Genomic DNA, 27,187 nt, shown 5'->3' with positions numbered 1-27,187 from the left:
TCTGACTCTCCTCCAGCCTGCGCGAGCCAGACCTAACCGCGCAGCTCTACCTGACGAATCGCCAACCTTCAGGCAGTGTGGCTCTCGGGTGGGGCGGGAGAGAGAAAAGCAAATTGAGCTCCAGGAAGCAGAGGTAAGTGGTTGCTGCCTGTGGACAACAAGTCCTCCGCCTCTCCCTTCCCTTCCCTTCCCTTGGAGGCCTTGTTCCCCTTCTTCAGGGAAAGGTCCGGGGTTCTGGATGAGGATGAGCTCCTCCGCCAGTGTGGTTAAGTGTGTGGTGGCGGGGCTAGGACCGGAGAGACTCGAGTTCCCATCCTCCGCTGGGCCCTGGAACTCACTGGGTGACTCTGGGCCAATCACCTAACCTGACCTCCCTCACAGGGGTGTTGTGAGGATAAACACAACCATGTACACCACAGAATATAAAGGGCTCGGGATATGCACAAATGGCGACTGGTCCGGGAGCAGCGGGAGGCACAGCCCCTCGGCCCCCGCCTGTCTGTGCACTCAGCCCGTGGCGAAGGGCTTTCTCCAGGGAAAGGAAAGGCACTTCTAGGACTCTCGTCTCTATGCAACTCCGCCTGAGGCATCGTGGAGGCGGGGCAGAGCGGTCCTCCACACGGGCGGAAGGGAAACCTCTCAGTGATGATGACCTGGAAACGGAAGCTGGAGACCTCTCGAAGATCGGAAGCGAGAGATCCAGGCAGACGGTCGCTCGGGCCGGCCGGCGCTGCCATGGAGGAGCCCGAGCGCCGCCGGCGGAGGAAGCGGAGCCCCCGCGGAAGCCCCCCCTCGCCAGGACACCCGGGAGCCAGCAGGTAGTGCCCCCCGAGCCGGCTGCGGCGTGGCCGGCGCGGCAGTCTGGGTCCCGGCCTCCCCCTCCTTCCCCAGGACGGCTCCCGAGGGAAAGGGCCAGCCGCTACGAATGCCCGCCGGCGGCTCCCCTGGGCCACAGTGGGCGGGCCGGTCTCCGGAGGGAGAGCGACTCCCCGTGATTACCATCCCAAAGGGTCCCCTTCCCCCCCTTCCCACTGCCCGCCCGCCCGCCCCCTTGGGAGGTCTCCCTGAGACTCGGGCCCAGCAGCAGCCACAGTTGCCTGCGCTTTTTCTGCTGGTGGGAGACAGAATTAGGTGGGGGTCTGATTCTGGTTTCCTGCCTTTCACAGATCACAGTCGAAACGGAAGATCAAGTCTTCGAGCAAAAGGAGCAAATCTCCCCGAGAGAGAAGAAGCCGAAGTCCTCCTCATGCGATAGCCAAAGTCAAGCAGGTAAATGGGTGTTTGGGGTGATCCTGAGAGGAAGGAGGGGTGCAGTGTTCCCTCTAACAGGGATTCCCAGATGATGTTGACTACAGCTCCTAGACTCCCCAGCTGCAAGGTCTTTTCCTTGGGGGTTATGGGAGTTGTAGCCAACATCTGGAAATCCCTCTTAGAGGGAACACTGGAGCGGTGCTGGTATGGCAGAGAATGCTGTGTGGACATGGGGGCTGTTGGTGTCCGGAACAGCCGGGGCTGCTTAGAGACAGAAAATCATTATCCACCCATAGCCACTGCCTCAACCTGAGCAACCAGAGATTGTTTTGGATCCAGGAGCACTCTCAAGCTGCATACCTGATATTTCAGAGGGAGTGTAACCATCCAGAACAGCAGACAGCTCTCAAGTCCCACTCCCCTCCCATCAGTACCTCTGTCTTATTTGGATTCTACTCCAGTTTGTTATCCCACATCCAGCCCATTATCATCTCCAGGCAGGCATTTAGGGAAGTTATGCTATTTCCTGGTGAGGTAAATATGGAGAAACAGAACTGGATGTCGTTGGCATATTGATAACACCCTGCACCAAATCTCCTGATGATCTTAAACTCTTAAGCGAAGCATTCTGGATAATGAGTTACAAAAGGTTATGAGTCCGGTTCCCAGCTTTGTTAATCTAAAGGGAGCTAGGTATGCCAGGTAGATACCTTACCAACCTACTTGTTCCGAAACATTGAAGGGCGTGTGTGTCTTAATGTACTACCTTGGCTCCTGCTTGAGGGCAGATACTGGAATATTCCTTTCTGTGGACACATAGTCCTTTGCACTGTAGGGGGGATTTGAAGGGGTGGCCCACGTTCTTCTGTATGGAATATTTTACCATAATATTCACTCTGTTTTTATTTCTCGGTATTTAACAAGGCTGCCAGGCAGGTCTGATGAACTTTGTTTCTCTCTCCCTTTCAGATCCAAACCCATATCCTTTTGTGTTGCCTTGTTCTGTGTTGCAGCCTGTAGTACCCAAAAGGAGTTTACCAAAAACTTAATTAGTCCTGGATGCCAAAGTTGCTTCAGATGCTTGGATAGTTAGATCATCTTTTGAGGCTACATGCTGGTGGAATTGATGATGAATTTTGGCAGGTTCTGTGTTTCTTTTGTATCGCGGTGATCTAATGTACCTACAGCTGGTTAATGGCTGTAATAAAGTATATCGTATTGAAGGAGTGCTCTGGTCCTCTTAAGCTTGGGACTCTCGGTGGTTTCTGAGGCAGCTAAAGCTGATGGAGCAATGACTTCGTGCTGCGAAACAGACAGGCCGTGTCCTCCAGCCATTGTGATCAGCATACTAGCACATCATTGGCGTTGGTTAACAAATTAAATCTTACAGCTCGGGAAAACGTACTCGAAAACATTTGACCTATTTATGTTCTTGAATTGGATTTTTAACTTTTTTGGTGATGCCACTGTTGTAGGAGCGAGAGGATCGCTCCCGGAGGGGGCATGAAGAACGGCAGCAGGACCATTCTGAGCTGAAGTACAGGCGGGAGAGAAGCGGTGACAGGCATCGGGACCACTCGAGCCGAAGGAAGCCCCATCGAAAGCAGCCTGGAAGTCATGAAAGAGAAAGGGAGGCTCATAACCTCCAGGAGCAGGAGGCACAGAGGGAATTTTATAATGAGCGCCGGCGTGAGCATCGACAGCAGGCAGAAGAAGCAAGTGGTGACGAGGAGAACCAGCAGGCAGGGAGACCCAGCAGCAGGAGTACAGATAAAGAGCCATGCAAGAAAGAGAAGCCAAGCTTTGAACTGTCTGGAGCACTTCTGGAAGATACCAACACTTTCCGCGGTGTCGTGATCAAATACTCAGAACCCCCAGAAGCACGCATCCCAAAGAAGCGGTGGCGTCTGTATCCTTTTAAGAATGATGAGGTTCTCCCAGTTATGTACATTCACAGGCAGAGTGCCTATCTGCTGGGTAGGCACAGACGCATTGCTGATATCCCCATTGACCATCCTTCCTGCTCCAAACAACATGCAGTTTTTCAGTATCGGTAAGTCTTGGCCCACTTGCAGGTGGGGGGGAACAGCTTGCTTTAGTAGTCTCTGTGAGCTACAAGTGACTGTTGTTTCTAATTTGGCTGTTTAAGGGCCATTATGTTAAATCCACGGGCTGTGGGGGGAGAAAGAGAAGAGCACACTGAGAGAGTAGCTGCACAGGTTCGCTGCACAGCGCAGAGAGAAGTAGTGAACCTTTCCCTTCATACCATCGCCCTGACACCCAGCCACCCAACTTCTGAAGCTGCTGCTAATACAGGAGGGGAATTTGTTGCTAGCAACATTGATTCCTTGTCACTGTGACTCTATTGCCTCTCCACCTTGCTAAACGTCACTGTCAAAAAAACCAAGTCGTCCTTTTAAAGCTCATGTCTCTTTCTAAAGGTCTTATTTCTCAACTCCAGACAAACATCCTTGTTTGCCTGCCTGCTTTGTGTCTCTTAGTGGAATAGAATAAGGACTGGGTGTGAACGGGGTGTAACCACGATGGTATAGATGGAGGGTTGAAAGCTGAGGTAGTCCTTCATCCATGATAGCTACTAAAGGGAATGTTGCCTTTCAGTTTCTTAGCAATCATCTTTGAGCTAGATACACATACTCTTCTGGACGGGAGGGATGTGTTCTAGGATGGCCCCACAAGTTCTGTTCTCTCTAACAAGGATTCCCAGATGTTGTTCACTGCAACTCCCAGCATCCCCAGCTACAGTGGCCGTTGGCTGGTGATTATGGGAGTTGTAGTCAACATCTGGGAATCCCTGTTAGAGGGAACACTGCCTGCAAGTTGATGGAGTTGCTCTCTCAAAACTCTGTGAGATGTGTTAAGTGGAGAGAGGTAGTGACTAGCTTGGGTTCCCCAGTGAGCTTTATTTATTTTTAAAAGCTTATACCTTGCTTTATATTTTCTGAAAATGGCCTGTGGCTAACAAATGAGAGAAATATGCCCGAGTGGGAATTTGATGCTGGTCTTCAGTGCTGTTAATGTGAATCTTTTTTCTCGCAAGGCTCGTAGAATACACCCGCCCAGATGGCACGGTGGGCCGGAAGGTAAAACCCTACATTATTGACCTTGGCTCAGGCAATGGCACATTTCTGAATAACCAGCGCATTGAACCTCAGCGCTACTACGAACTGAAAGAGAAGGATGTGCTGAAATTTGGGTTCAGCAGCAGAGAGTATGTCCTTCTCCACGAGTCATCAGATACCTCAGAGGTGGACCAGAAGGAGGAGGAGGAGGAGGAAGAGGAGGAGGAAGAAGAATCTGCTTGACAGCGTCAGAAGGATGGATGGATTGATCCTTTTTGTTCTGCAGCTGTGCTCGAATCCTTAGTGTGGATGCTGGAGCATTGCTGCACCAATGCCTCTCACTGCCTTAAAGTCTACTGTCTTTTGCTGGTCGCACTCAATTTTGGGTGCTCCTCATACACTTGTATTGTTGGTTCTAGGTATGGACTGGTGAAGCCAACTTTTGGTTGTCAGGTGGCTCTTAATCAGAAGACTCGAGTTGGCACAGCAGATATCAATTTTAAAATAAAACCTGGAAGCAACGAACCATACTACCCAAAGCAGGGCCTCTTCAACAAACAAACAAACCCCACACAAAATGGAAACGGCCAACACTTTCTTGTTTGCAAATTGTTTTTTTTAAAAAGCTACTTTTTAAAAGGGGCTTGAGATAAAGCCTCGTGCGTGTCTCTAGTCTGACTTATTCATGTGTTTACGGTAAAGGAGATGTAAAGGAGTACATCTCTGTGGTCATGCAGATGAATTCTGCATTCAAGTCAGTCTTCAGGGATATATTTTGCAGGTCCTAGGCAGTGCAGTCTGGAATGACAAAGAAAAGCTCTCTCAAAACAAACATGTGCTCTCTCTGGCAGTGGCTTTGTATCACTGAAGTGAAGTGGGGATTTGAATGTCTCTCAGATGCCTGTACTGCCCTGTGAATATGTGTTTTGCTTTATACAGTGAGTATTTTCCAAGAAGACCTCTTTCAGGAGTATAGTTTCCTTTGTTTAAATTTTTCAATGTTAATCCTGTTTGTGTTTTCACTTGTAGCAGGAAGCAGTGTGTAAATGGGGCAGGGACAGAAGAGCTTGTTTCACACTGCCCCTTCTGTGCCCAAAAGACATTACACAAGCTTCTGTTCCTGTTGTTTGGTATGCAGCTACCTTGCAAGAAAGGAAGCACAACTTGCTGTACTTTGTTTAGTAATTTCCCTTCCTGCATCACACTTCCTGAGAGCACTTCCTGTTTGCTTAAATGTGGGTGTATATAGGATTGTGTGCACATGTCTAGAGCTCTACCAAATGCACTCTAGGATAAAGTGTATCATGTAAATATGGGGCCAAAATGCAGGTTTTGAAAGGCTAGGTAATGGATATGGACAGCAGCATCTCATCAGAGTCCCTACTTTTTTTAAAAAAATAAAGGCTTTGTAAATTTAGTTTTGAATGTTTATTCTTTTCCAAAATGGATAAATAACTCTCTTGTTCCCTTAAATATGTCTGCCCAAAAGGTAGGGAAACAGGAATGCTGTTCTCTCCAGCTCTGTTTTTCAATTCCTGCCCATGGCCTATCATGCACATGCACAGGCTGATAGTGACCAGTGGCCACAAACTTATATGGCTTTAAAAGGGATTTAGACAAATTCATGGAGGAGCAAGAAAGGTCCAGCAAGGCAATCAGTCTTGATAGCAATATGCTGCCTCCAGGTTCAGAGGGAGGACGTCCCTGTATGACAGTTGCAAAGGGGACAATGCCAAGAGAGGAGGCATGCCTTCATGTCCTGCTTGTGGGCTTCCCAGCTTTGAGTGAGCCACTGTAGGAAACAAGGATGGGCTTTGGGCCTGATTCAGCAGGACTGCTCTTACGTAAACGTGTGCTGTCAAGTCGTTGACTTCTGGTGACCAGAGCCCTGTGGTTTTTCTTTGGTAGAGTACAGGAGGGGGTTGACCATTACCATCTCCCGCGCAGTATGAGATAATGCCTTTCAGCATCTTCCTATATTGCTGTCTGATATAGGTGTTTCCTATGGTCTAGGTTGACATACCAGTGGGGATGCAGACCAGCAACCTCTGGCTTTGCAATTCAGATCATTTCCCTGCTGTGCCAATAGGTGTACCAACCTTTTTTCCTAAACTAAGAAGCCCCAAGCGCCCTTTGAGATGCTGCTGCCAGAACTGGATACAGCATGATGTGCTACAGGTGGTGGGGCAGAGGCCCATCTCTGGTTCCACTGGCCACCAAGGGCTTGGGCCAGATCCCTTGCTGCTCTAACAGTTTTTTAAAGTGTAGGATTAATCTACACTTGGTATTTACATTAATACTGTAATAAGGTTTATCTATCATTCTGTTAATACTTACATGATCTAGGCTTATCAAAATTAATTCCACAAGTGATTAAGGACAGCCATATGGCTATGAGCTGTTAACTATCTAATCCATATGAAATATTTTTCAAATTCAGATCAGTTTGTGGTACATTCTAGGTTTATACCGTCACTACTATAATTTAAACAAAGCAGGTCTATCAGCTTGCATGTGAAAGTATGTGTACTTTATAAAATATCTATATCCTCTCATCTTGTACCAGAGCAACTTAAGCAATGAGAACAATATTAGAAATAATTAGTTAAAACTATAGCAGAAGTGGTAGTGAAAGTAAGATAGACCTTCACCAAAGGCCTCTGAAATAAAGCAAACGCGAGCCACCCTGACTTCCCTCCAAGGGGAAGGGCCAAGCTCTGGTGTCCCCGTGGGAGAGTTGTTGTCACCTTCTGTTGCACCCCAATCAGCAAAGATTCCCAAAGGAAGCTTGAAGAAGCAGTCAGTTCCCACACCCAGAAGTGTCCTGTTTGTGTTGAACCCTACAGTAGTCCTGGGCAGTGGGGGGAGCAGGGTTGTACGCAGTGTCATGTCTGCAGGGATCCTAGTCTAGCTTGTGCAGGTGTAGTCCGGTTACACACAGCTTCTGTGAATGCACATGGGGGGGGGCGTAGCTCTGGTCACCCCCACACGCATCCAGCATAATGTCCGGGCCGGCGCCGCCGGGTAGAGCGGGTCTCCGAGAGGCGGAGGCCGGGGCCCCTCCACCTTGCACGTGCATTCACTGAAGCTGTGTGGAGCTGCGCCTGCAGTCCTCGGCCAGACTGGCTTTGTCCGGACTCCAGCGGCACCGAAACACCGGCAGCCTCTGCTCTCTCCGTCATCTCCACCCGCCGTGAATGCAGCGGCGAGATCTGGCTGGGGAGCCCGCCTGGTGGGGGCCCCGTGCGGGCCCTCCCTAGTCTCCCTCCCCCAGAGGCGGGAGCCTGGCTCCGGAGGAGGCTTCCTCGGGCAGGCCAGCACCACTCCCGGGCAAGGGTCACCCCCAGAGTCGAGGGCCGCTGCTCCGCTCCTGCCCAAGCAGCCGGGGCGCGCCCTCTTCCTCCGCCGGACTCCCAGCCAGCCAGCCCGGCGTCTCTATGGGGGCTGCCGCCGCCTCCCCGCCCCCGACGGAGCCCCGCTCAGACAAGGGGCAGCGCGCCCAGGCAGGGAGGGGGCGCGGGCGGCCGCGAGAGCCTTCCCGTCCGCTCGGGGTCCGCGGAGACGGTGCCCCCCTCGGCTGCAGGCGGCCGCAGGGCAGGGCAGGGCAGGGCAGGGCGCCTGCATGGCCGAGGCCTCGTGCCGGGCGGGCGGAGCCAGGGAAGGGGCCGTCGACGTCCACCCGCCGGGGCTGGCCTCCCCGCTCCACCGGAGGCAGCAGCCGCCGCCGCCGCCGCCTTGGGGAACGCCTGGCCGGGCCCGGCGCCAGCCCCAGGGGTAGACTGCCTCTGAGCCCGGAGGCTCGCTCCATCCACAGGCTCGGTGCCCTCCAGATTAAGCCCCTGCGGCAAGGCACAAGCGCCAGCGCCCGTCCAGGCTGCGGCCTCCCAGCGCCGCCCACCCGCCATCCATCCGGCCCGCCGGGCCAGCTTCCCTTCCCCTCCCCTCCCCTCCGGAGGAGCGCCGCGGGTGTTCCGGGTGGGGTAGACTGCCTCTGAGTCTGGGGGCTCCGCGGGTCTCGGCCGGCGCCCTCCAGGGCCGCTTCGCCGCCGCGGCCAGCAGTGAGTCCCGCGCCGGGAAGAGGAGGAGCGGCAGCAGCAGGCGGCGGCGGGCGGGCGTTGGGCCTCTGCTGCCCCCGGCGGCTCCGCGCGGCACCGCGGCTGCTGCTGCTGCTGCTCCTCCTGCTGGGCGGTCGCAGGGGCCGCCGCCGCCGCTGGGCCCGCCCGGCCTCCGCCGCCGCCTGGTCCCTCCCAGCCAGGCTCGCGTCGCTGCTGCCGCCGCCGCCTCCCTCCCTCCCTGCCTGCCTGCCTGGCTCGCTCTCGCTCGCTCGCTCCCGCCCGCGGCAGCCATGGCGGCGCTGCACGGCGGCGCGGCGGCCCCCAAGGCGGGCGCCCCGCCGCAGATCCCGGACACCCGCCGCGAGCTGGCCGAGCTGGTCAAGCGCAAGCAGGAGCTGGCGGTGAGCGGCGGGGGGGGGGGGGGGGGCTGGGCGGGGGGCAAGGGCGAGGGCGCCAGGCCGCGCGCCAGGCCCGCCTGGGCCCGGGAGGGGCCCCCGCCGCCGCCCCCCCTGCTCGGCCCGCCCTCCCGCCGCGCTCTCGCTCGGCGCGCTGCCTGCAAGGGCGGGGGCGGGCTTGCGTCTGGTGGCTAACCGCGCAGCTCTACCTGACGGATGGCCAGAGGGCGGGGCAGAGGGGGCAGCGGAGCTCCGGGAAGGAGAGGCGGCCGCTGTGCCCCCCACCCCGGCTGGAGCCCCCATTCGTGTCCGCAGGACTTTCCCGGGGTGGGGGTGGGGGGGCACTCGGGGGTCTCTCTCCAGGGGAAGCCAGTGCTGCCTCCTGCTGCCCCAACTCCTCCCCCCCTCCCGGGTGGGCAAGCCAGGCGGCTGTTCTGGGGGGGGGGGGGCCACAGGAGGCTCTGGCTTGGGACCCCTCCCTTGATTCCTTCCAACAGAGCTCACCCACCCTCCAGTCTGGCAGCACCTCTCTAAGTGTGTGTGTGTGTAGGGGGGGGGGCTGTTATGGGGCATAGCTGGGGGGGGCGTGGTGATAGGGGTCGCCATGGAAAAGGCCTGCACTTCTGGATTTCTGGCTGCCCCGCTGCCTGTACCCAATTCCTTGGAATAAGCCCCCACTGAATGCAATGGGACGGGCTCAGTTGTGGGGGGGGGGCTGTAGCTGACTCCTCTTGCCCCCCCCCACCCATGGCCCCCACTCATTAGGACAAGCTGCTCCTGCCGCCTCCCCCCGCCCTGGCGAAGTGGGGCAGGGGCTGGGGCCTCCCTGCTAGCCCCCTGCTTCTCCATCTCTCCCCAGGAGACGCTGGCCAACCTAGAGCGGCAGATCTATGCCTTCGAGGGCAGCTACCTGGAGGACACCCAGATGTACGGCAACATCATCCGCGGCTGGGACCGGTACCTCACCAACCAGAAGTGAGTTGGGGAAGAAAGGGCTGCCGCCCTTCCAGAGGACTAGCACCATGGCGCAGCTGGTCAGAAGTGGGGCTCCGTCCCAGGCAGCAGCTCCAGCAGGGACAAGGGACCCGCCACGAGGGGCTGGGAGTGCAGCCCAAATGGCCAGCATCCTTCTCACTGGGCTTCCCCCAAACACCGTCTCCAGTTCCCGGGGGCCCTCGCTTAACTCTCTTGCTTCTGGGCAGGGGCTGCACCTGTCACTCTCGTGCATGTGGCAGCCCCCTCCTCCTCCTCCATCCCTGGTGCTGAGCAGTCCTTTTAGGCTTCCATTTGGGTGGGCTCCAAAGGAGACCCGCGCAGGGCCTTTGCTCACCGGTAGAGCACACCCTTTGCCTGCGGAAGAGCCTGGGTTCTGTTTCTCACTTCCAGTTTAAAACAACAGCAATATTCCTTTGGGTGGTAGGTTTGGAAAAACCTCCCCCTCTCTCAGTCCTTGGAGAGCTGCTGCCAGCCAGAGCTCGTCGTCTTGGGCTAAATTGGTCAGGGGGCAGACTCTGCAAATAAGGCCGTTTTCTGTGTCTTCCTGGCGGATTCTCTTTGGAGAGAGAGCGGGCTGTGTTTGTGCCGGGGCCATTTATGGCAGGCCCCTTGAGGTTGGCCTTGGCTTCCGCGCATCCCAGCCAGGGCTCCAGTTGTCCACCATCTTCTCTTGTGCAGGAACTCCAACAGCAAGAACGATCGACGGAACCGCAAGTTCAAGGAGGCCGAGCGCCTTTTCAGCAAGTCATCTGTGACATCGGCTGCTGTGAGTCTGGCTTGCGTGACTGGAAGAGGCGGCTGCTGCTGCTGCTGCTGCTGCTGCTGCTCCTTGGCTGGCGTGTGGGCGCAGCTGCCCCCAGCGAGAGGGGCGGGAGGTGCAGCTGCCTCTCCTTCCCGGAGGAGCTCCGTTGGCTCTTCTCGCTCCTGCCCTTTGTGCTGCCTGCAGGCTGGCCATTAGCCAGGTAGAGCTGGGTGGCCTACCTGACGAGTGGCAGCCTGCAGGCAGCGTGCCTGTCATCAGCGCTGGGGCAGGGTGGGGGAGAGAGGAGCCAACGGAGCTCCAGGAAGCAGAGGCAGCAGCGGTCCCCCTAAGGCGTGCGCACGTGTGCACGCTCACACGCCTTCTCAGTTCATTTGAGAGCCCGCTCAGGTTGAGTCAGGAAAGCCCCACTCTGGACGCAGGTGTGCACACACAGTGCCCTGATACTGCCACCCAGGACAAAACTCATTCCGCAGAGAGACGGAAACAATTTGGGGGGCCTCTGAGAGGCAGCTGTGCCCCCTTTGCCCCCCCCCCGGCTCCTGCATGCAGCGGGGTGCCAGGCCTGGGGTGGCGACTCCACAGCACACCTGTACGGGCTGTGCGTGTTGGGAAAGGCCTCCAGCGCCTCCTGCTTCTCTCCTCAGGCCTGCCTAGTTGAGGTAGCTGATCAGAAGGAGTAACTGGAGGTTTCCCTCTGCCTCCCTAGTTGGACCTCAGAACAGCCCTGCTGGATCAGGCCCAAGGAGGCCCATCCAGTCCAGCATCCTGTTTCCCGCAGTGGCCCAGCAGGTGCCGCTGGAAGCCGCAGGCAGGAGTGGAAAGGGGCCTGCCCTCCCTCCTGCTGTTGCTCCCCTGCAGCTGGGACTCAGAGGCACCCTGCCTCCTCGTCTCCGAACCCCGAAGGGTGCCTAGGCGTGGGCCAGAGGGTGGGCCTTTCCACACTTGCTCCCCCTCCTCCAGGCTTCCGAGACCTCCCTGGGATCTCTCTTGGCCCTTTCCAGTGCAGTCGCGTTGCCAGACCGGGGGAAACCTGCTGCTGACGTGTCGTTTGGAAGGGAGCTGATAGTCTCGAGAGGCCGGTGGCCGAGGCTGTGCTTGCTCCATGCAGCCTGGCCTCTTCGCTTGTGTGCTGCCACCCTGAGAGCAGACGCGGGGCCAGGCTGGAGTCTGTCAGGAGCCCTCACAGCTCCCCCCCCACCCTTCTGCTTTTTTCTAGGCAGTGAGTGCGTTGGCCGGAGTCCAGGACCAGCTCATTGAAAAACGTAGGTGGCCTTCTCTTCCTCTGGGCCATCCACATCTCCTGTGGGCTTCTTTTCTCTGTTGCACCTTTCCCCCAAACCCTCTGAAAGCTGGTTCAGAATGTGAACGTATGAAGCTCCCTTATGGCGAGTCCGTTAATCTAGCCCCGTATCTTCTGGGTGGCTGGCTGGCGGTGGCCCTCCAGGGCTTCAGGCCTGGGGATCGTTCCCATCTGGAGATGCTGCCATGACCTGAACCTGGGACCCTCAGCATACAGAGCAGCAGCAGCAGCAGCTCCGCCACCGAGCTGACCCGCCCCTCTCTCCCCTCTGGGGCCTCCAGCGGCTGACCCCTGACCCAGCCGTGAGTGCTTGGCACAAGCTGCTTCTCCTCTCCCTTTTCTGCTGGCGGGTGCAGCTCTCCAGGGCTTCAGACAGGTAAGGTCTCTTCTCCAGCCGCACCTGGAGGTTTGGGGGACTGAGCCTTTGGCACGCCAAGCATCCACCTGATCACTGAGCAGCCGCGGCCTCCTCTCAAGGTGAGCCCTTCCCCACAGACTTCGGCAGGTGTGTGGGGCCCAGGCTCCACGGTGCACTGCTTGGACCACACAGAATGCCGGCAGAAGCCAGCATGGCTGCAAGCTCTCCGGGGCGGGGAAGGAAGGGCAACGTGTCGGGGAGGAAGCCGGGCCTCGTAGCACGCCGGCCTGTCCGCGTCCGTTGTTGTTTTGGATTTCCATCCTGCTCTGAGTGTTCCAAAGGGAAAGGGGCTCGCCAGGCCGGGAAGGCCTTTCTGCCGGGCCCTTGAGGGCTGCCTCTGTTTCCAGCCAGCGAGACGCAAGCCCCCCGCTCTTTCCTGGGCTTCTGGGGGCTCATCTGGGTTTGTCCTCTTCCAGGGGAGCCCGGCAGCGGGACAGAGAGTGACACGTCCCCGGATTTCCACAACCAGGAGAACGAGCCCAGCCAGGAGGAAGCCGAAGAGCTGGACGGCTCCGTCCAAGGGGTGAAGCCCCCTAAAGCGGCATCTTCTGCCTCCTCTGGCAGCCACCACACTAGCCACAAAAAGCGGAAGAACAAAAACCGGCACAGGTGAGCCAGGCCAGTGCCAAACAGGGGCTGTGTGGAGAGGAGTGGGGCAGAGGGGCCCCCTGGGGCTTGGCACCTCCCTCCAGCTGTGTCTTGTCCTACCAGCGCGTGGGGTTGGGTGGTGATGGAACCACTCGGCCCTGGGTGTTGTCTGTCTGTCATGGCATTCTCCTGCTCTGCCTCCAAGTCTCTCAGGGCAGCGTTTGTGGTCTCCCCTCTTCTGCCCTTTCAACGCCATGGTGAGGTAGGCTAGGCGGAGAGGCAGGCTCTGCCTCAGGGCCACCCCATCAACGTCTCAGCTGATCAGTAATTCGCACCCAGCACTTTGTGCACTGTGGGGTCCCCAGAGGTGGTTGGACGAAAATATGAAGTTTCCCAAGTCACCGGCAGCTGGTCCTGGTTGGGGGAACCTGTCAAGGCAGGAAAGCAGCTTGGCTGAGATCTGGCCAGTGCATTCCAGGCCAGGAGGGCGCCAGTGGGGAGGCAGCCGCCCTCCTCCTGGCAGCGTTTCCTCCCGCCCCAGTGGTGAGCCGTGCGGGAAGGAGAGGCCGCTGTGGCTGGTGGGGGCCAGCTGCCACTCCTCAGGAGCAAGGGGCAAGCTCCACAAGCAGAGGGAGGGCATCCCTCCGTGGCTGGGCTCTCGGGAGTCAGGGCGCAAGTGGCCAGAGGTGCCCTCCAGGGCAGCCCTGAAGATCCTGACGGTGGAAGTGGGCTTGGGCTTGGGGCCTCTCCCGCTGGCCCGCCATGGCTCAGGCCCAGCTTGCGCGCCGCCTTTCCACTGGAGAGCGGGATCGCAGGCTCTGCGCGGGAGGTCTCTGAAGCCAGAGGAAGCGGGGAGGTGGGCCGTTGGGCCAGGGCGGTCCCCTTCCGGCACAGGCTGCCGTCCTTTTTCTTCGACAGCTGCAGAGCCCTGAGAGGGCATTTGCCCGAGCCCCGTTGTGCGTGCTACCCCCATGCAAGGTGGGCAGAGCACCCCTGGAACTGGCCAGCCTGCCTCTCCCTGACTCCTGGGTGGTGGCGAGAGCTGGTGCCCCGCCAGGGTGTCTGGTCTGTAGTGCTCCCGCCCCGCCCCGGTTCCCCTGCACTGACATGTCAGGCTTGTGAGTGAGGCTGGGCGGTGTGTGTGCCAATCCATCCGGGGGCTGCTTCCTGGCTTTGCTTTTGCCCAGGCGGGTCTCCTAGAGTGCTGCTTGAACTCCACACGTGCCCAGAGCCTGGTCCTTGCCTCTGCCCTTGTGCTCCTGGCGTTCACAGCTGCCTTTTGTGGCCCTTGGGCTTCCCGGCTGCTGCCTGACGCCCTGCCGTTTTTCTCCCCTTTGCCCTCGTTGACCAGATCCAGGGCAGCGGGCCAAGAAAGAGTGTGTGTGTTGGGGGGGGGGGCTTCCCAGGCGAGCAGTGGCGGGGGCTGGACGTGACGTGGTCCGGACCCGTGGCGCATTCTTTATTTTTGAATAATCTTGCTAGGGTGGCTAATCAACTAATTGATTTAATTTCCTACGGTAGTATGTTAATTTCTATTGCTTTCTTCCTTTCCAACGCTGCCCCTCAGCCCGTCTGGCATGTTTGATTATGACTTTGAGTAAGTTTGACTTGACTTAGTTTTTGTGCTGTGATGTTAGTGTGTAGACCTGCCCCCTCTTCCCCCCTCCCCCTCCCTCCACATGCCCTGTCAAAACTATTCTAACACGTAGTTTATCTGTTTAATTGTAGGTATGTATATTAGGTTAGGCTGGCAAGTTTTTTAAAATACAGACAAAAGCGCGATGGAGGTAACGTTTTATTTAATAACTTTAGCAACAAAAAATTCAATCAGCTTCCTTCTTCCGCTTCTTTGTGTCATTTTCAAAAGCAGATAAACTTCTGTTGAGTTTTTCAAGACTGATTTTCCTCGCTTTGCTTTCCAAGGCCAAGTGCCCATGTGGGTTTGGCATCCCCCATCCCACCCCCAAATCACCTGTGGGGTTTGAGTTCGAGCATCATCAGCATAGCCAAATCCGACACCCAACGAGTTGGCCCTCTCCTCTCCTCCTCCTCCTCCTCCTCGCTGCACCTTTAACATGCTAACATAGCGCATGACCTTGCTCACACAGTTTTTGGATGCTGCCTAACTCTCTAATTTGTTTTTCCATCTGTGTATGTGGGCAGATCTGCCTTTTGGTGCAGAGTTGTGGGGTGGGGTCTGGAATCCTGCTTTTGCCTGGCTGAATGGGCGAGTGGGAATGATGTGACCATGTGCCCTGGGCTGTGGCCAGGTCTTTTGGAGCTGCCCTTGGACCAAATCTCCCCTGAGCGCACTCTTTTCTCCTTTCTTGCCTTACAGGATTGATCTCAAGTTGAACAAAAAACCCCGAGCTGTAAGTATCTGCCTTCTCTTCATTCCTGGGGCCACCCCCCCCGCCCTGAATCTAGCCACTTTCCACCCAGCGCTCCCACATCAGGACCCAGCTTTTGTTTCAGTGGCTGCAGAGTGCTGGGACAGGGGTGGGGGCAAGGCAGAAATGCACCTTAACTTTGCTAGGGAACAGATGGAGGGACCCCTTGCCTTTCCTCTAGGAGGCTGTGTTTTCAGCTGGGCTGTACAAACAGAGAGGCTGGCTTTTCTGTTCCTCTCCGGAATGCCCTGCTAGATGGAACTTCCCTGACCCTCTCTTTACTCACACAGACTGGGGTGGGGGTGGAGGGGGGGGCAGCGGGATCAAGTGAGCTGTTGTGTGTGGGCCCTGACCCCCCGCCTTCCTTCTCCTCTCTGCCACAGGACTACTAGGTTTCTCCCCACGGCAGCTTCCAGGAGCTGCTCCTCCTCCCAGCCACTCTCCATCCCAAGAGACGGAATAAGCACAAGGCCGGCTGCCTGCCAGACCACACGCTTCCCCTCGGACGACAATCCCGGGCTGCTGCTTCCTGCCAGTCGGAAAACGGCTCCTGAGCTCCTCTGATTGGCCAGTCCTTCCGCGCTGCCGTTCCATCGTGTGTGACATCGCCCCGTGTGAGAGAGACTCTTGGTGGTCTTCCCTTCCCTTCCCTTCCCTTCCCTTCCCTTCCCGGTCCTTTACCTCTTCCTCCTGAGTTCTTTTTTTGTCTCATGTACGTTGCATTTTATTTTATTGATAAATAAACCTTGATATGTGATTTTCTGCCTTTTTTTTTTTTTAATTAAGCCAGACTTTGCAGTCTAATGTTGGTGTGTGAGGTTGTCTTTTTGGGGCGGAGTCTGAACAGGGCGATGCCGGGTGAGCTATTCCCAATCGCTAAAAAGGTGTGTGTTTTTATTTTGGAGAGGGTGTTCCCTCACTTCTTGCCTGTGGGCTTCTCAGAGGCATCTGGTGGACCATTGGGAAACAGGGTGCTGGACTAGATGGGCCTGATCCAGCAGGGCTGATGTTTACCGTGTTTCCCCGAAAATAAGACGGTGTCTTATATTAATTTTAGCCCCCCAAAATGCACTAGGGCAATTAGCGGTACATAAGAAATTACTGCTAGGTCTTACTTTCGGGGTAGGTCTTACTTTCGGGGAAACAGGGTATGTTCTTAATTCTCCTGAGAAAAGGGGCCAGGGGTGTGCACAGAACTTGGATGAGTCTTGTTTTGATACTCTTTTCTGCTGTTTGTGAATTCAGTTAAAGGAAAAACCCTTTGCTTTACATGGGTAGTTGCGGGTGTGCAGCTCCAAAAAGTGAGGGGATTCGATGGCCTGTGATGATCACACCATGGGGGCAAGAAGCCTGATGTCCAGCCTGAGATATTTTACTGGCCTACAAAATCATAACTATGGAAACGCAATTTGGTGAGATCCTCCATTCTGCAGTCCACTACCTATGTAGGCTGGTGGCAACAATAAAAGCTGGGGATTCGTGTGTCACAGCGATGTTTAAGAAGAACTTGATATCATGTGCCTCCAAGCATATCTTGAGTACTGTTACCATACCAGGCAACAACAACCACCAGCACATTTTGTAAAAGAGAGCCAGAAAAAGGAATGGATATGTTTCACATAAGGGGTGGGCACCGTAGCGCTAAATATGCTATCACATGAATAGCGTTCTGCTTGTTTTATGTTTGAAATTTAGAAACATTCTTTTGACAGTTAACTGCTGTTAAGGTGGCTTTTTGGCTCCTAGACCATATTATGAGACAATGTCCAGCTGTACAAGCTGAAGTACAGACAGAATATCAACAGGTACACACCCTCAAATGCTAGGCAAAGTTGCACCTGTTGAATGTCTGCTGGTCATGCAACTGATAAAAGTCTTGGTCCCTCTCACCTTAAGAAGGAATTCAGCCGTCCTTTCCCCTTATGAAGTACAAAGTTGGACAGTGGGAAGCCCTCCAACATGAGCACTGAGGCCTAACCTCTCTGAGGCAAAAGGAAGCAAAATGGAGGAGGCCGCTGTCCAAAGGGGTCACTGCTAAGGAGCCGAGACTGATGTGACTGATCCCGTTCCCCTATTTACCTCCGAGACATGAGTTAGGCCACTGAAGTGTAATGGTTGCCCTTTGTTTTCTGAGACGTTTTGCCTTCTCTGGGAGGTGGGGAAGATTCCAGCATTAATTGCCTTGCCTCTGTGAGTATTTAATGCATGGCACCGTCTTTGCTCCCCTAATGTTCTTCTTCGCCGCCTCTTGCTTTCCCCGCCCGAAGCGAGTTGGAAGCGGTTTTCATGGGTCAGTTCGGGAACCTGCTCGGTAAGCCTCTCACGGCATCGTGTCGTGCAGCCGCCTCGGCCTTTTGCTGCCTCGGAGGGCAGCCAAGCTGTGGAGGTTCCAGCAGGAGGAATTCCATCTGGAGGTGGGTTGGATGTGGCCTTGACCCAGCTGCAGGGCTCTCAGACTCTGGAGCAGCCTCGCCTTTCTCCTGGAGCTCCTGCTATGGGACGTATCTTTGCCGCCCACCCCACCCCATGGCCAACAGCAGCAGGGGTGTGGGGGGACCTGAGTGCCAATGCGGCTTCTTGCAGAAGCACTAGTCCGGGGTGGGCTTTGGCTCCCCTTTAGGGAGAGGTTTCCTCCCCCCGCCCTGGGGGTGGTGTGCACAGAGGGGTTCTTCTCTCTGGCCGGTCCTCCCCAGGCGGGTAGGCAGGGCAGCTCCCCTCTTGGTGCTGCTGAGCTTGACTGGGGGAGGAGAGGAGGGACGGCAGAGGAGCGATCCTGGCTCACAGCAGGCAGCTGGACCGGTGGTGGCCTTTGGGTGGGCATCTGTGGGGTGGAGCTGAACAGTTTCCATGGCCGGAATGAAGGACTGTGAGTCTTTCTTGGTGAAGATGGCCAACGCTGGAAAGTCCTCCCTTTGCAGAGATGGGCGGAAGGAGAGAGTGCTCCCCCCCGCCCCCCCCCCAGGCAGAAGGCAACTGTAGGTACCTGCGTTCACCTGCTGCTTGCATTTCATGTGGGGCGTGTGTGTATATGTTGTGTGTTGCAGCCTGTGGCAGACTGCTGCTAAGAGAGGAGAGCTGGTCTGGTGGTAGCAAACATGACTGGTCCCCTTAGCTAAGCAGGGTCTGCCCTGGTTGCATATGAAAGGGAGACTTGATGTGTGAGCACTGGAAGAGATTCCCCTCAGGGGATGGAGCTGCTCTGAGAAGAGCATCTAGGAGGTTCCAAGTTCCCTCCCTGACAGCATCTCTAAGATAGGACTGAGAGAGATTCCTGCCTGCAACTTTGAAGAAGCTGCTGCCAGTCTGTGTAGACGATACTGAGCTAGATGGACCAAGGGTCTGACTCAGTATATGGCAGCTTCCTATGTTCCTAGGGTAGCATATGCCTGTCCTTTTCCAGATCTAAGTAAAGTGTGCCGTTGAGTCGATGTTGACTCCTGGAGATCACAGAGCCCTGTGGCTTTTCTTTAGTAGAATACAGGAGGGGTTGACCATTGCCACCTCCCACACAGTATGAGATGATGTCTTTCAGCACCTTCCTATATCACTGATGCCCGATAGAAGTGCTTCCCATAGTCTGGAAAACATACCATCAGGGATGTGAACTGGCAACCTTCTGCTGGTTAGTTCAAGCATTCCCCGCTGCGCCACTTAAGGTGGTCTTCCAACTGTGCTGGGTGCCTAATATGGACCCTTCTAAGCTGTGCCATGGAGCATGTGCACAGTCAGTCTCCCCCCCCACACACACAGCAAGTGAGATCAGGCTTGATTTCCACTCCCAAGATTTCCAGCCTTGCATGTTGGATTGTGTGTGCGTGGTCTTTTGTTTTTTTAAGGAGCAATATTATCTACTACAGCAAGATGGTTTTCCTAGCCCAAGCCCGTCTGTACTCTCCAAAACGAAAGCTGGGGAAGGGGATCCTGGGAGGCTCTGCTGCTGCTGCTGCTGCTAAGGTCTGAAGTTGCACAAATGCCTCCCAGGGCAAAAGCACCTAGACTTGAGGAAGAGTCCTGTGTGATTGAGAAGCTGGCACCCTGCAGTTTCAGCCCCGCCCGCCGTGTGTGTGTGTGTGTGTGTGTGTGTGTGTGTGTGTGTGTGTGGTGTTCTGTTCTGTGGGGCTCGCACTGGCTTAGCGCCACCAAGCCTCAAACTAGGCTAATCCCACCTCCTGCCCGCACTGCAGTGAGGATAGAAGTTGATCCCTTGGGAGGCAGCCACCAGGAGGGAAGCCACAAAGCCGCCTCGGCCCTTTGCTGGGCTTGCAAGGGTGGCAGAAGGCAGGTACGAAGGAGAAGGGTCAGCCGGGGGGGGGGAGAGGGGGGGGCCCTGCCTGGCATCCCTCCTGGGTGCATGCACCGCCAGCCCTCTGCAGCCCTTTCTCCAGGGAGCTGCTCCTGTGGCATCTCGATTGGGCCCTCGCAGCAGCAGCAGCTGCAGCAGCAGGCTGGGGAGGAGGCCAGGCTCCTGCGAAGCGGCCCTCTTGAGCTCCAGGAGCCACTGGGTGTGTGTGTGTTTGGGGGCGCCCAGCAGCCCAGCCCTGACCAGTCCGCCTTCCGCTCTTCCTTTCTGCTCCCCAAGCAGGCCGCCTTCTTGCTCGCTGCTGCCTCTGCCGCTGCCCCTCCAGGACGGCTTGACCCCTTGCCGGCCACCCCCCCCGGCCCCCATGGCCTGGTGCAAGAGGCTCTGGGCCCCGGTGCCCAAGGCCCTGGCTGGGCTGCTGCTGCTCTGGCGAGTGATGTGGGTGAGTGACGGGCCTGGACCGGAGGCTCTGCTGCTCGGGCTGGGCGGGGCGAAGAGGCTGTGGGGTGGTGGGGAGCTCAGTTCCTTGGGCCCTTGTGCAGGGGTGAAGAAGAGCCCCACGGAGGGCGCCCCTCCTCTCCCATGCCCTCCCTGCTCCCTCGCTGGGTGACTTCCAGCCGCCGCCCGCAGTGCCAGCTCCAGGCCCCGTTGGGAACCTGTTGGGAGGCCAGGAAGCCACGTCAGCCTGTTTTGTAAACCGTCCAGAGGACTTGCGTTTGGGGCAGGATCGAAATAACAAACAAACAAACAAACAGGTTTGCTGCCAAAGCCCAACAAAAAGCCTTGCATCTTTCAATCTCAAACGGGAATTGGATCTCCGCTTTCCCTCCTCTCCGAGGGCAAACTATTCTCGGGGCTCAGGTTTCTCCCTCGTATGCCCCACATGCACAAGCAGGCAGCACCCCATCTGAGGCAGAGAGGGCAAGCAAAGGCAAGGGGCTCTTAGGACAAGCCTGCAGCACAAAGTTAAACCGCTCTGAGTTGTTCTCGCTTCTCAGAGAATCCTGGGATTGTCGGTCAGGTGTGTGCTGGCCTCGGAAAGTACTCAGCACCTCAGCAAATGGCAGTTCTCATGGTTTTTTTGGGGGGGAAACCAAAAGCCTGTTGGGCTGGCACCAAACCGGCAGCACAGCACAGGGCCTCTGGCACGGGGGCAGAAGGCAGGAACAGATACGACTACGGATATTTATATAGCGCTCTTCAAGCAAAGTTCACAAAGCGGTTTCCAAAGAAAAATGCATAAATACCATGGTCCCCTGTCCCCAAAGGGCTCACGATCTAATAAAGAAACATAAGGCAGATACCAGCAACAGCCCCTGGAGGGATGCTGTGCTGGGGCTGGATCGGGCCAGTTGCTCTCCCCCTGCTCAATGTCAGAGCATTGCCACCCCAGAAGGTGTCTCTTGGCTCACTTAGCAGGGATAGATGGCTGCCCTGCCCACGGCGCTCTCTTGACTCCTCTCTAGGTTGCCTTGACCTGCTACAAGGTTTGCTGGGAAGCGGCCTTCCATCTTCTGGAGGAGGTAACGGCCCCGATTCGCGCAAGTGGCAGCTCCGCCCCTCCCCTGCGCCGCTGCCCTTCCTCACTGCTGCGGACCAAACGCGAAGGACGACTCGGCAGCCGCTGCCCAGCAAGCCTCTGGTCTGCACCCCACGGGAGGGGGGCTCAGGTGGAGGGGGGCGGAATCCGCGGCTGCAGCCGACTGGCTGGGGATTCACGGGGTCCTCTCTTCCCCACCCCTGGCCTTTCCTGCTCCCAGGCTTGCTTCTCCCTGACCTTGTGGCTGGAAGGCGGAGATGAGGCTTCCCAGGGGAACGGCCCCTCCTCTCCACACCTGCGGCCCTCGGATCCCCTTTGGCCCAAACAGGCAGGTTTGTGCCACAGTGGTGGGGGGGGGAGGGGGAGGGGCTGGAAGGCCACCGGGCCCAGCCTGGCTGCAACATCTCCCTGTCCTCCCCCAACAAGCTCCCTGGGAGCATTGCTGCTCTTTTCCAGCTGAAGCGGCGGGGCGGCGGGGGGGGGGCATCCTAACAGAGACTCGCCAGCCAGAGGACATGGGGACTCTTGGGGGCCTCTCCTTCTGCCCTCCCAGTTTGGGGGGGTTGATAGAAAAAGCTGCCTTGTACCGAGTCAGACCCTTGGTCCCTCTAGCTCAGCGTTGTCTACACAGACTGGCAGCGGCTCTCCAAGGTTACAAGGAGGAGTCCCCTCTCCCAGGCCCACCTGGAGATGCTGCCAGGGAGGGGACTGGGGCCTTCTCCATGCAAGCAGGGGCTCTTCCATTGAGCAACAGCCCCGTCACCTGCGGGGAATATCTTGCAGTGTGTTGTGAGGGGGGTGAGCACTCATTCAGGGACCAAGCAGGGGTATATAATAACAACAGTAATTTATTAGGGGTCAGCGCCAGCATCCGTCGGAGTTGCTGCTGCTGCTGCTGCTGCTTGTTGTAATAAGAAGCACTTCCTAGTAGCGGAGCCCTCTATTGAAACCTCCCCGCTGTGTTATTGTTCCTGACTGCTGCCCCACCTCTCCTACTTAGCCCCCCACACATTGATACGCAGCATTCGCACGCAGGAACAGAGGAAGCTGCCGTATACTGAGTCAGACCCTTGGTCCCTCTAGCTCAATATTGTCTACACAGACTGGCAGCGGCTTCTCCCAGGTCTGGATCCACTCTGAGTTTCCCAGTGTCTCTGCTCACTCTGGGACCAGTTGCCCGTGGCGGACCATGGCTGTCTGCATTGACCCTCCATCAGGCCAGGATGGATCCTCGGGAAAGGAGCCCTTGTGACTAATGGCCCGGTGTCTTCAGGTACCGAGGAGCTGGAGGAGAAGGTGCAGGCTGTGCAGGAACCCAGCGGTGCCGTGCTGGGGCGGCTGGCAGCCCTGGAGGCTGGAGTGCAGTATCTCAGCCAGGAGCTGCGGGCTGAGAAGCTCCTCTGGAGCAGCCGCTACCTGGATCTGCTGAGGGAGCAGCAGGACTTGCTTGTGCAGGTAGGTCTGGGGGGGAGTCCCTCCCCACAGCCTCCCCTGCCCTAAGGGCTGGTTTCTGAAGCCTGGCACTAACCTGGCTGCATCTGGTTCAAGTGAGGCCCTGGTGGGAGGGCCAAGCTGGTGCCTGGGATCAGGGCCTGAGACTGACCGGGGGAGGTCCGCCCAGGGGCCGCCTGCTCGCGATCAGGTGCACAGCCTGGGGGGGACTTCCTGTTGCTGGAAGCCAGTGGCTGCAGCCCCTTCTGGACAGACGGAGGCTGGCTTTGCAACCTCCAAGCCAGACTATGGCCTTCTGTGCTGGCTGCCGCCGCTGCCGCCGCCGCCTTTGGCATCTGGAGATGGCACTTAATGCACAAGACAGTTGCTAAGCTCCTAAGTAGAACCAGGCATTGGGAACCCATGTCACCAGCTCCCCAAGAACGCCACTGGCTCCAGCAGCAGCGGATCCTAATGAGCTGGCAGGGGCACCAAAGGAAGCACAGCTGCCTCTCGTTCCTGGCGCTCCGTTGGCTCCTCTCTCTCCCATCTTGTGTGCTGTCTGCAGGCTGGCTATTCATCGGGTGGAGCTGTGTGGGTAACTGCACCGCTGTACCTGCCGAATGGCCAGCCTGCAGACAGCACACAGGATGGGAGAGAGAGGAGCAAACGGAGCTCCAGGATTGAGAGGCAGCCGTGCCTCCTTTGACGCCCACCCCCAGATCGTTGGGACGAGCCGCTCCTGACTGGCTCCCAGCCCATTTCTGCACAGAATTCAAAATGTTGGCTCTGCCCATGAAAGCCTGACACAGTTTGGGACCCAGGCATCTGAAGAAACAGCTCTCCTCCTCCTCCCCCCAGCCTGTCCATATCGTCTTCATCAGGGAACGCCTGAGTCCTGGCCCCAGGAACAGGGTCTCCTGCTGCCGCTGAGTCTCGACTCTCTTTGGTGCAGGTACAGAGACGGGACGCCCTGTGGCTGAAGGATGTGGAAGGGCAGAGTGCAACTGGAGGGGCAGACGGGAACTGGCCAGAGGAGCCAGCCGGCAGCAGGTGAGTGGCAGAACCCCCGGCGCTTTCCAAATTAGACCCTGCAACGGGGTCACGTCGTATCTCGGAAGGGTGCTTCCACAATTCCTGCGTCATGACACTGCAGTCCCTACGCGGACAGCAGGGTGCCGTTCTCATTGCCAATGCCTTCTTTCGGATGTAATTGTTGCGATATAGAGCTAGGGCGTTGTCTATCCGGCATAAAGTAGTTGCTGTTTTGGGGGGGTTGTTCGTTTCTGCGAGACTCTGCTCCCCCTGCAGCTTTATGTTTTGAATGCAATTTGCCGGAACAAGGCATTTTGCTGCTTTTGAGCAGCTAGTCTGGAAAGTGCCCTGCAGAGAAGGTGGCTTACTGGCGAGGAGGCTGGGGAAGGAAGGAGGTGGGGGGCAGCGAGGGAGGGGCTTCCTTCTGCCCCAGGGCAGTGGTGGGATTCCTGCAGCTGACTCATATTTGGCAGAGGGGAAGTCAGGGAGGGAATGTGACCCACTCTCCCAACAACTTGCGTGCAACGTACAGTATACAGCGCTGCCGTCCTGGCCTTCCAGACTGGAGACGGAGGCTGCATGCAAGAGCGACTCAGTCCAAGCCACACCAAGCGTCCTGGCATGGAGGAGGTGAAGCAGGGACTGCAACCCTGGGCTGAATCCAGAACCAGCGGCTTTCCCATCAGGTGGACAAGAGCATTCTGGGGACTTGACTGCATGACTTTAGAGCGCATCTAAGGAGCCCCGAGAGTAGATGACTTCATGCCAGAGACAAACTGGATCTGGCACAGAGTCCTCGGAGTGCAATGCCAAGCTGGCTTCCAGAGTGGACGCTTTCCAAATACCAGATGCTTGAGCAAAACCGTCTCCACAGCGAAGAAAGGGACATGGCGCCAACCTGAGAGGGACATCTGGGGCCGGGCTCTGGCACGAGACTCACGCTGACCGCCCAGCAGTAACTGGCACCCAGAGCCGGTCAAGAGGGGCTGGGCCTGAGAGGCAGGCCCAGAACAGGAGGGCATGCCCCCCTCCCCTGCCCGAGAGGAACCTTTCCCGAGCCGCAAGGCGCCTTCCAAGCTTCCTTGTGGGGACAAAGCTGCGAAGACCTCTGGAAGTGGACAGGTGGAGGCAAGCCGGGACAGAGAGCCCCGCCTGTGGGTGCTGCTCCCTGGACCCAGCCCCCTTGCCCCCACCCCAGCTCCTGTGACTCCTTGAGGGAGAGTCCTGCCACTAGGTGGCACCATCCGCATTCCCTTTGGCCAAGCAGGCCCTTGCCTCTGTGCCTTGAGCCCAGCAGCCTTTGGAGGGAGACTGCAGAGTCCTGCACAAGCTGGCATCAGTGCCTGGCGGCAAATCTGCATTCAGAACGTGATGCCCAAAGCTTGCAGCCAGTTGGATTCCCCCCCCCCCTTTTCATTGTCCAGGAGTTACATTTTCTGAAATCAGCTGGGTAGTTGATGTCCTGGGGGGGATGAAATAATACTTGGCCTCTGGCAGGAGCAGCCCATCCTAAGGAGCAGGGGGCAAAGGAGGCTCAGCTGCCTCTCCTTCCCGGAGCTCCATTTGCCCCTCTCTCTCCCTTTCTGCCCCACCCCATTCTTAGGGAGAGCTGTGCTGCCTACAGGCTGGCCATTCGTCAGGTAGAGCTGTGCGGTTAACCAGCCAGGGACTGGAGTTGACTATTTCCCTAACTGTAGTACTTAAGTGTGTGTGTGTGTGTGTGTGTACGTGTACGTGTACACACACTTAAAATGTTACAGTTATGAGATGGGCAACTCCCATCAACTAGCTTACATCCAGACTAATTTGGGGTGACTCCAATGTTCAATATTTGGGTGCTGGGTGAATTGGGGCTGGCTTCAGTCTGGTGCAGCTCAAGAGTTCACAGTGGCCATGACAACTATGGGCCTATCCTAACTGGTCACAGGGCCAACACACACACTGCTGGTGACACTCTCGATTTGGTCTTTTGCTCAGATCAGGGTGGTGTTCCACGGGTGGAGACTCCAAGACTGTCTCCATTGTCATGGATGGACCACCATCTCGTTAAGGTTGGTTTATTGGCCACAGCCCACCTCTTCAGTGGTGCAGGACCTATTAGGATGGTCCACACAAGAAGGCTATTGGTTCCAACTCTAGGATGAGGAAATCCTTGTAATTACTCAGCTGGGCTCCATATAGTAGTTGGGCTAATTTTCCCCCTTTGAAATCCTGAATTGCAGTGTGGACGTAACCACCTGCACGGGGGTGGAGGGGTGGGGAATCTAATGAGCAACATTGCACTCTTTTGTGCCTCTTGCGTAACATGGAGCGGATGTGCTCTCCAGTAACCATTAAATTGGAAAACCACACCCAAATACTTACAGAGCTTGACTTGTTCTATGTCTTAGCCATCAATTTATCACTTATGTTGCACAAATTTCTTCTGACCTTGGTCTTCGGATAGTTAATTTCTAGTTCTTCCTCTTGGCAGTATGTAGCTCTCTGCAGGTCTTTCTCTGTAAAGGAGAGAATTGCTGCATCATTTGCATACACAGCATTGCTGGAACTGGTTGATGGCCTAATTTCAGAGGATGGAAATCTGCCTCTAATAGAGAGTGCGTCAATGCATTTATATTTATATATATATATTTAAAAAAAAAAAAAAAGAGGAGCAGAGGGGCCAGGATGCAACCCTGTCTCACTCCTTGCTGAACAGCCTAAATGAGGGGTGGAATAGGAGGAGGCTGAATAGTGGGATCAGCCGCCCTCCCCCTCCCACCCAGGGAATTTGAACATATGAGGTAGTCTGGGAGAAAGCCAGGGTGTCCGCGAAATACTTCTGGCAACTCTGACCCAGAACACCACAGAGCCTGCTTGGGGAAAGGTCTGTAGAGGCAGCAAGAGCTACTACCTACACCTACACCACCACCACCACCGCCGCCGCATCAGTTGAATCCCATCCAGCTGGTGTCTTCCCTCTGATGGAGGGTTTGTTACGCTCCAAGAGTTGTCTGTTGAAAAGCGAACCATCTGCTGCTTGCTCAGATGAGTTTGCACAGTTTTGTTGAGAACCGAGTTGTTCAGCTATGGTATGGCTTGGCTGCTAATCTTTGAGCAGAGTCTGTACCGGTGTGTGCATGCACATGTGCCAGAATCACTGTTTGCAGTGGCTTGTGTCTCCTTTAAGGAGGTGGTGGGCAGGGCGATTGATGTGCGAGAGCTGGCACAGAGACTGGAGACCAGGAGGCTTCTGTGATTAAGACCTTTCTGCAGAGATTCATCCTCCCCTTGAAGAAGCTGTTGAGCTGCCCTCTCATCACCAGGCTATAACTGGGCCGTGAGAACCTGGCCAAGCAAAGGCCTGGCTGTAGCCAACCTGACTTCCTTCTGATGTGTGTAGGGAGGCAGCTTTGAACCCGGTGGTGGATGTTCTCTGTCTTGAGATCCTCAGGGAAACGGCTTCCCGCTTCATCTGGCTGGACCTTTGGGCAGCTGTTGAGACTGCGGGCCACCCCACTCTCCTGAGCCGACTGGAACATCCGGCTGGGCAGCTGGGTTGTCTTTCCCTGTGCTTTTGCTCTATGTCTGGATGTGTGCGGGGAGTGACCACTGGGGGTGCTGCCGGCTTGGCCCCATGGGGACTGCTCTGTGGGGCTTGATGCT

The 27,187-nt window shown here is 56.5% G+C and overlaps 3 protein-coding genes across 6 annotated transcripts; all 3 read left to right on the top strand.

The window, feature by feature from the left end:
• On the top strand, window positions 1-5,748 carry SNIP1 (Smad nuclear interacting protein 1). The gene is made up of 5 exons (XM_053267772.1): window positions 1-133; window positions 382-818; window positions 1,167-1,269; window positions 2,727-3,304; window positions 4,310-5,748. Exons 2-5 carry the CDS (start codon window positions 646-648, stop codon window positions 4,572-4,574), a joined length of 1,119 nt encoding a protein of 372 aa, XP_053123747.1. The 5' UTR covers window positions 1-133; window positions 382-645; the 3' UTR covers window positions 4,575-5,748.
• Window positions 5,749-7,940: 2,192 nt separating this feature from the next.
• On the top strand, window positions 7,941-15,993 carry MEAF6 (MYST/Esa1 associated factor 6). Of its 4 annotated transcripts, XR_008310917.1 has the most exons (9): window positions 7,941-8,787; window positions 9,641-9,756; window positions 10,456-10,543; window positions 11,757-11,802; window positions 12,675-12,867; window positions 14,414-14,443; window positions 14,575-14,633; window positions 15,185-15,218; window positions 15,620-15,993. XR_008310917.1 is itself a non-coding variant. In XM_053268751.1 (8 exons), exons 1-8 carry the CDS (start codon window positions 8,677-8,679, stop codon window positions 15,626-15,628), a joined length of 627 nt encoding a protein of 208 aa, XP_053124726.1. In that variant the 5' UTR covers window positions 7,962-8,676; the 3' UTR covers window positions 15,629-15,993. The 4 variants fall into 4 exon arrangements, 2 of the variants coding, with proteins under 2 accessions (XP_053124726.1, XP_053124727.1); XR_008310918.1 differs by lacking the exon at window positions 14,414-14,443 and having other exon boundaries at window positions 7,948-8,787; XM_053268751.1 differs by lacking the exon at window positions 14,575-14,633 and having other exon boundaries at window positions 7,962-8,787.
• Window positions 15,994-19,434: 3,441 nt separating this feature from the next.
• Window positions 19,435-26,122, top strand: LOC128332550 (uncharacterized). The gene is made up of 7 exons (XM_053266898.1): window positions 19,435-19,518; window positions 19,819-19,978; window positions 21,003-21,059; window positions 21,297-21,408; window positions 22,350-22,531; window positions 23,463-23,560; window positions 24,075-26,122. Exons 2-7 carry the CDS (start codon window positions 19,901-19,903, stop codon window positions 24,199-24,201), a joined length of 654 nt encoding a protein of 217 aa, XP_053122873.1. The 5' UTR covers window positions 19,435-19,518; window positions 19,819-19,900; the 3' UTR covers window positions 24,202-26,122.
• Window positions 26,123-27,187: the final 1,065 nt, after the last annotated feature.

The sequence above is a fragment of the Hemicordylus capensis genome, chromosome 7 (genome assembly GCF_027244095.1).
Source record: "Hemicordylus capensis ecotype Gifberg chromosome 7, rHemCap1.1.pri, whole genome shotgun sequence".
NCBI classification, from domain to species: domain Eukaryota; kingdom Metazoa; phylum Chordata; class Lepidosauria; order Squamata; family Cordylidae; genus Hemicordylus; species Hemicordylus capensis.
The sequence above is the reverse complement of the archived record's forward strand: the minus strand, read 5'-3'. Positions and strand labels throughout refer to the sequence as shown.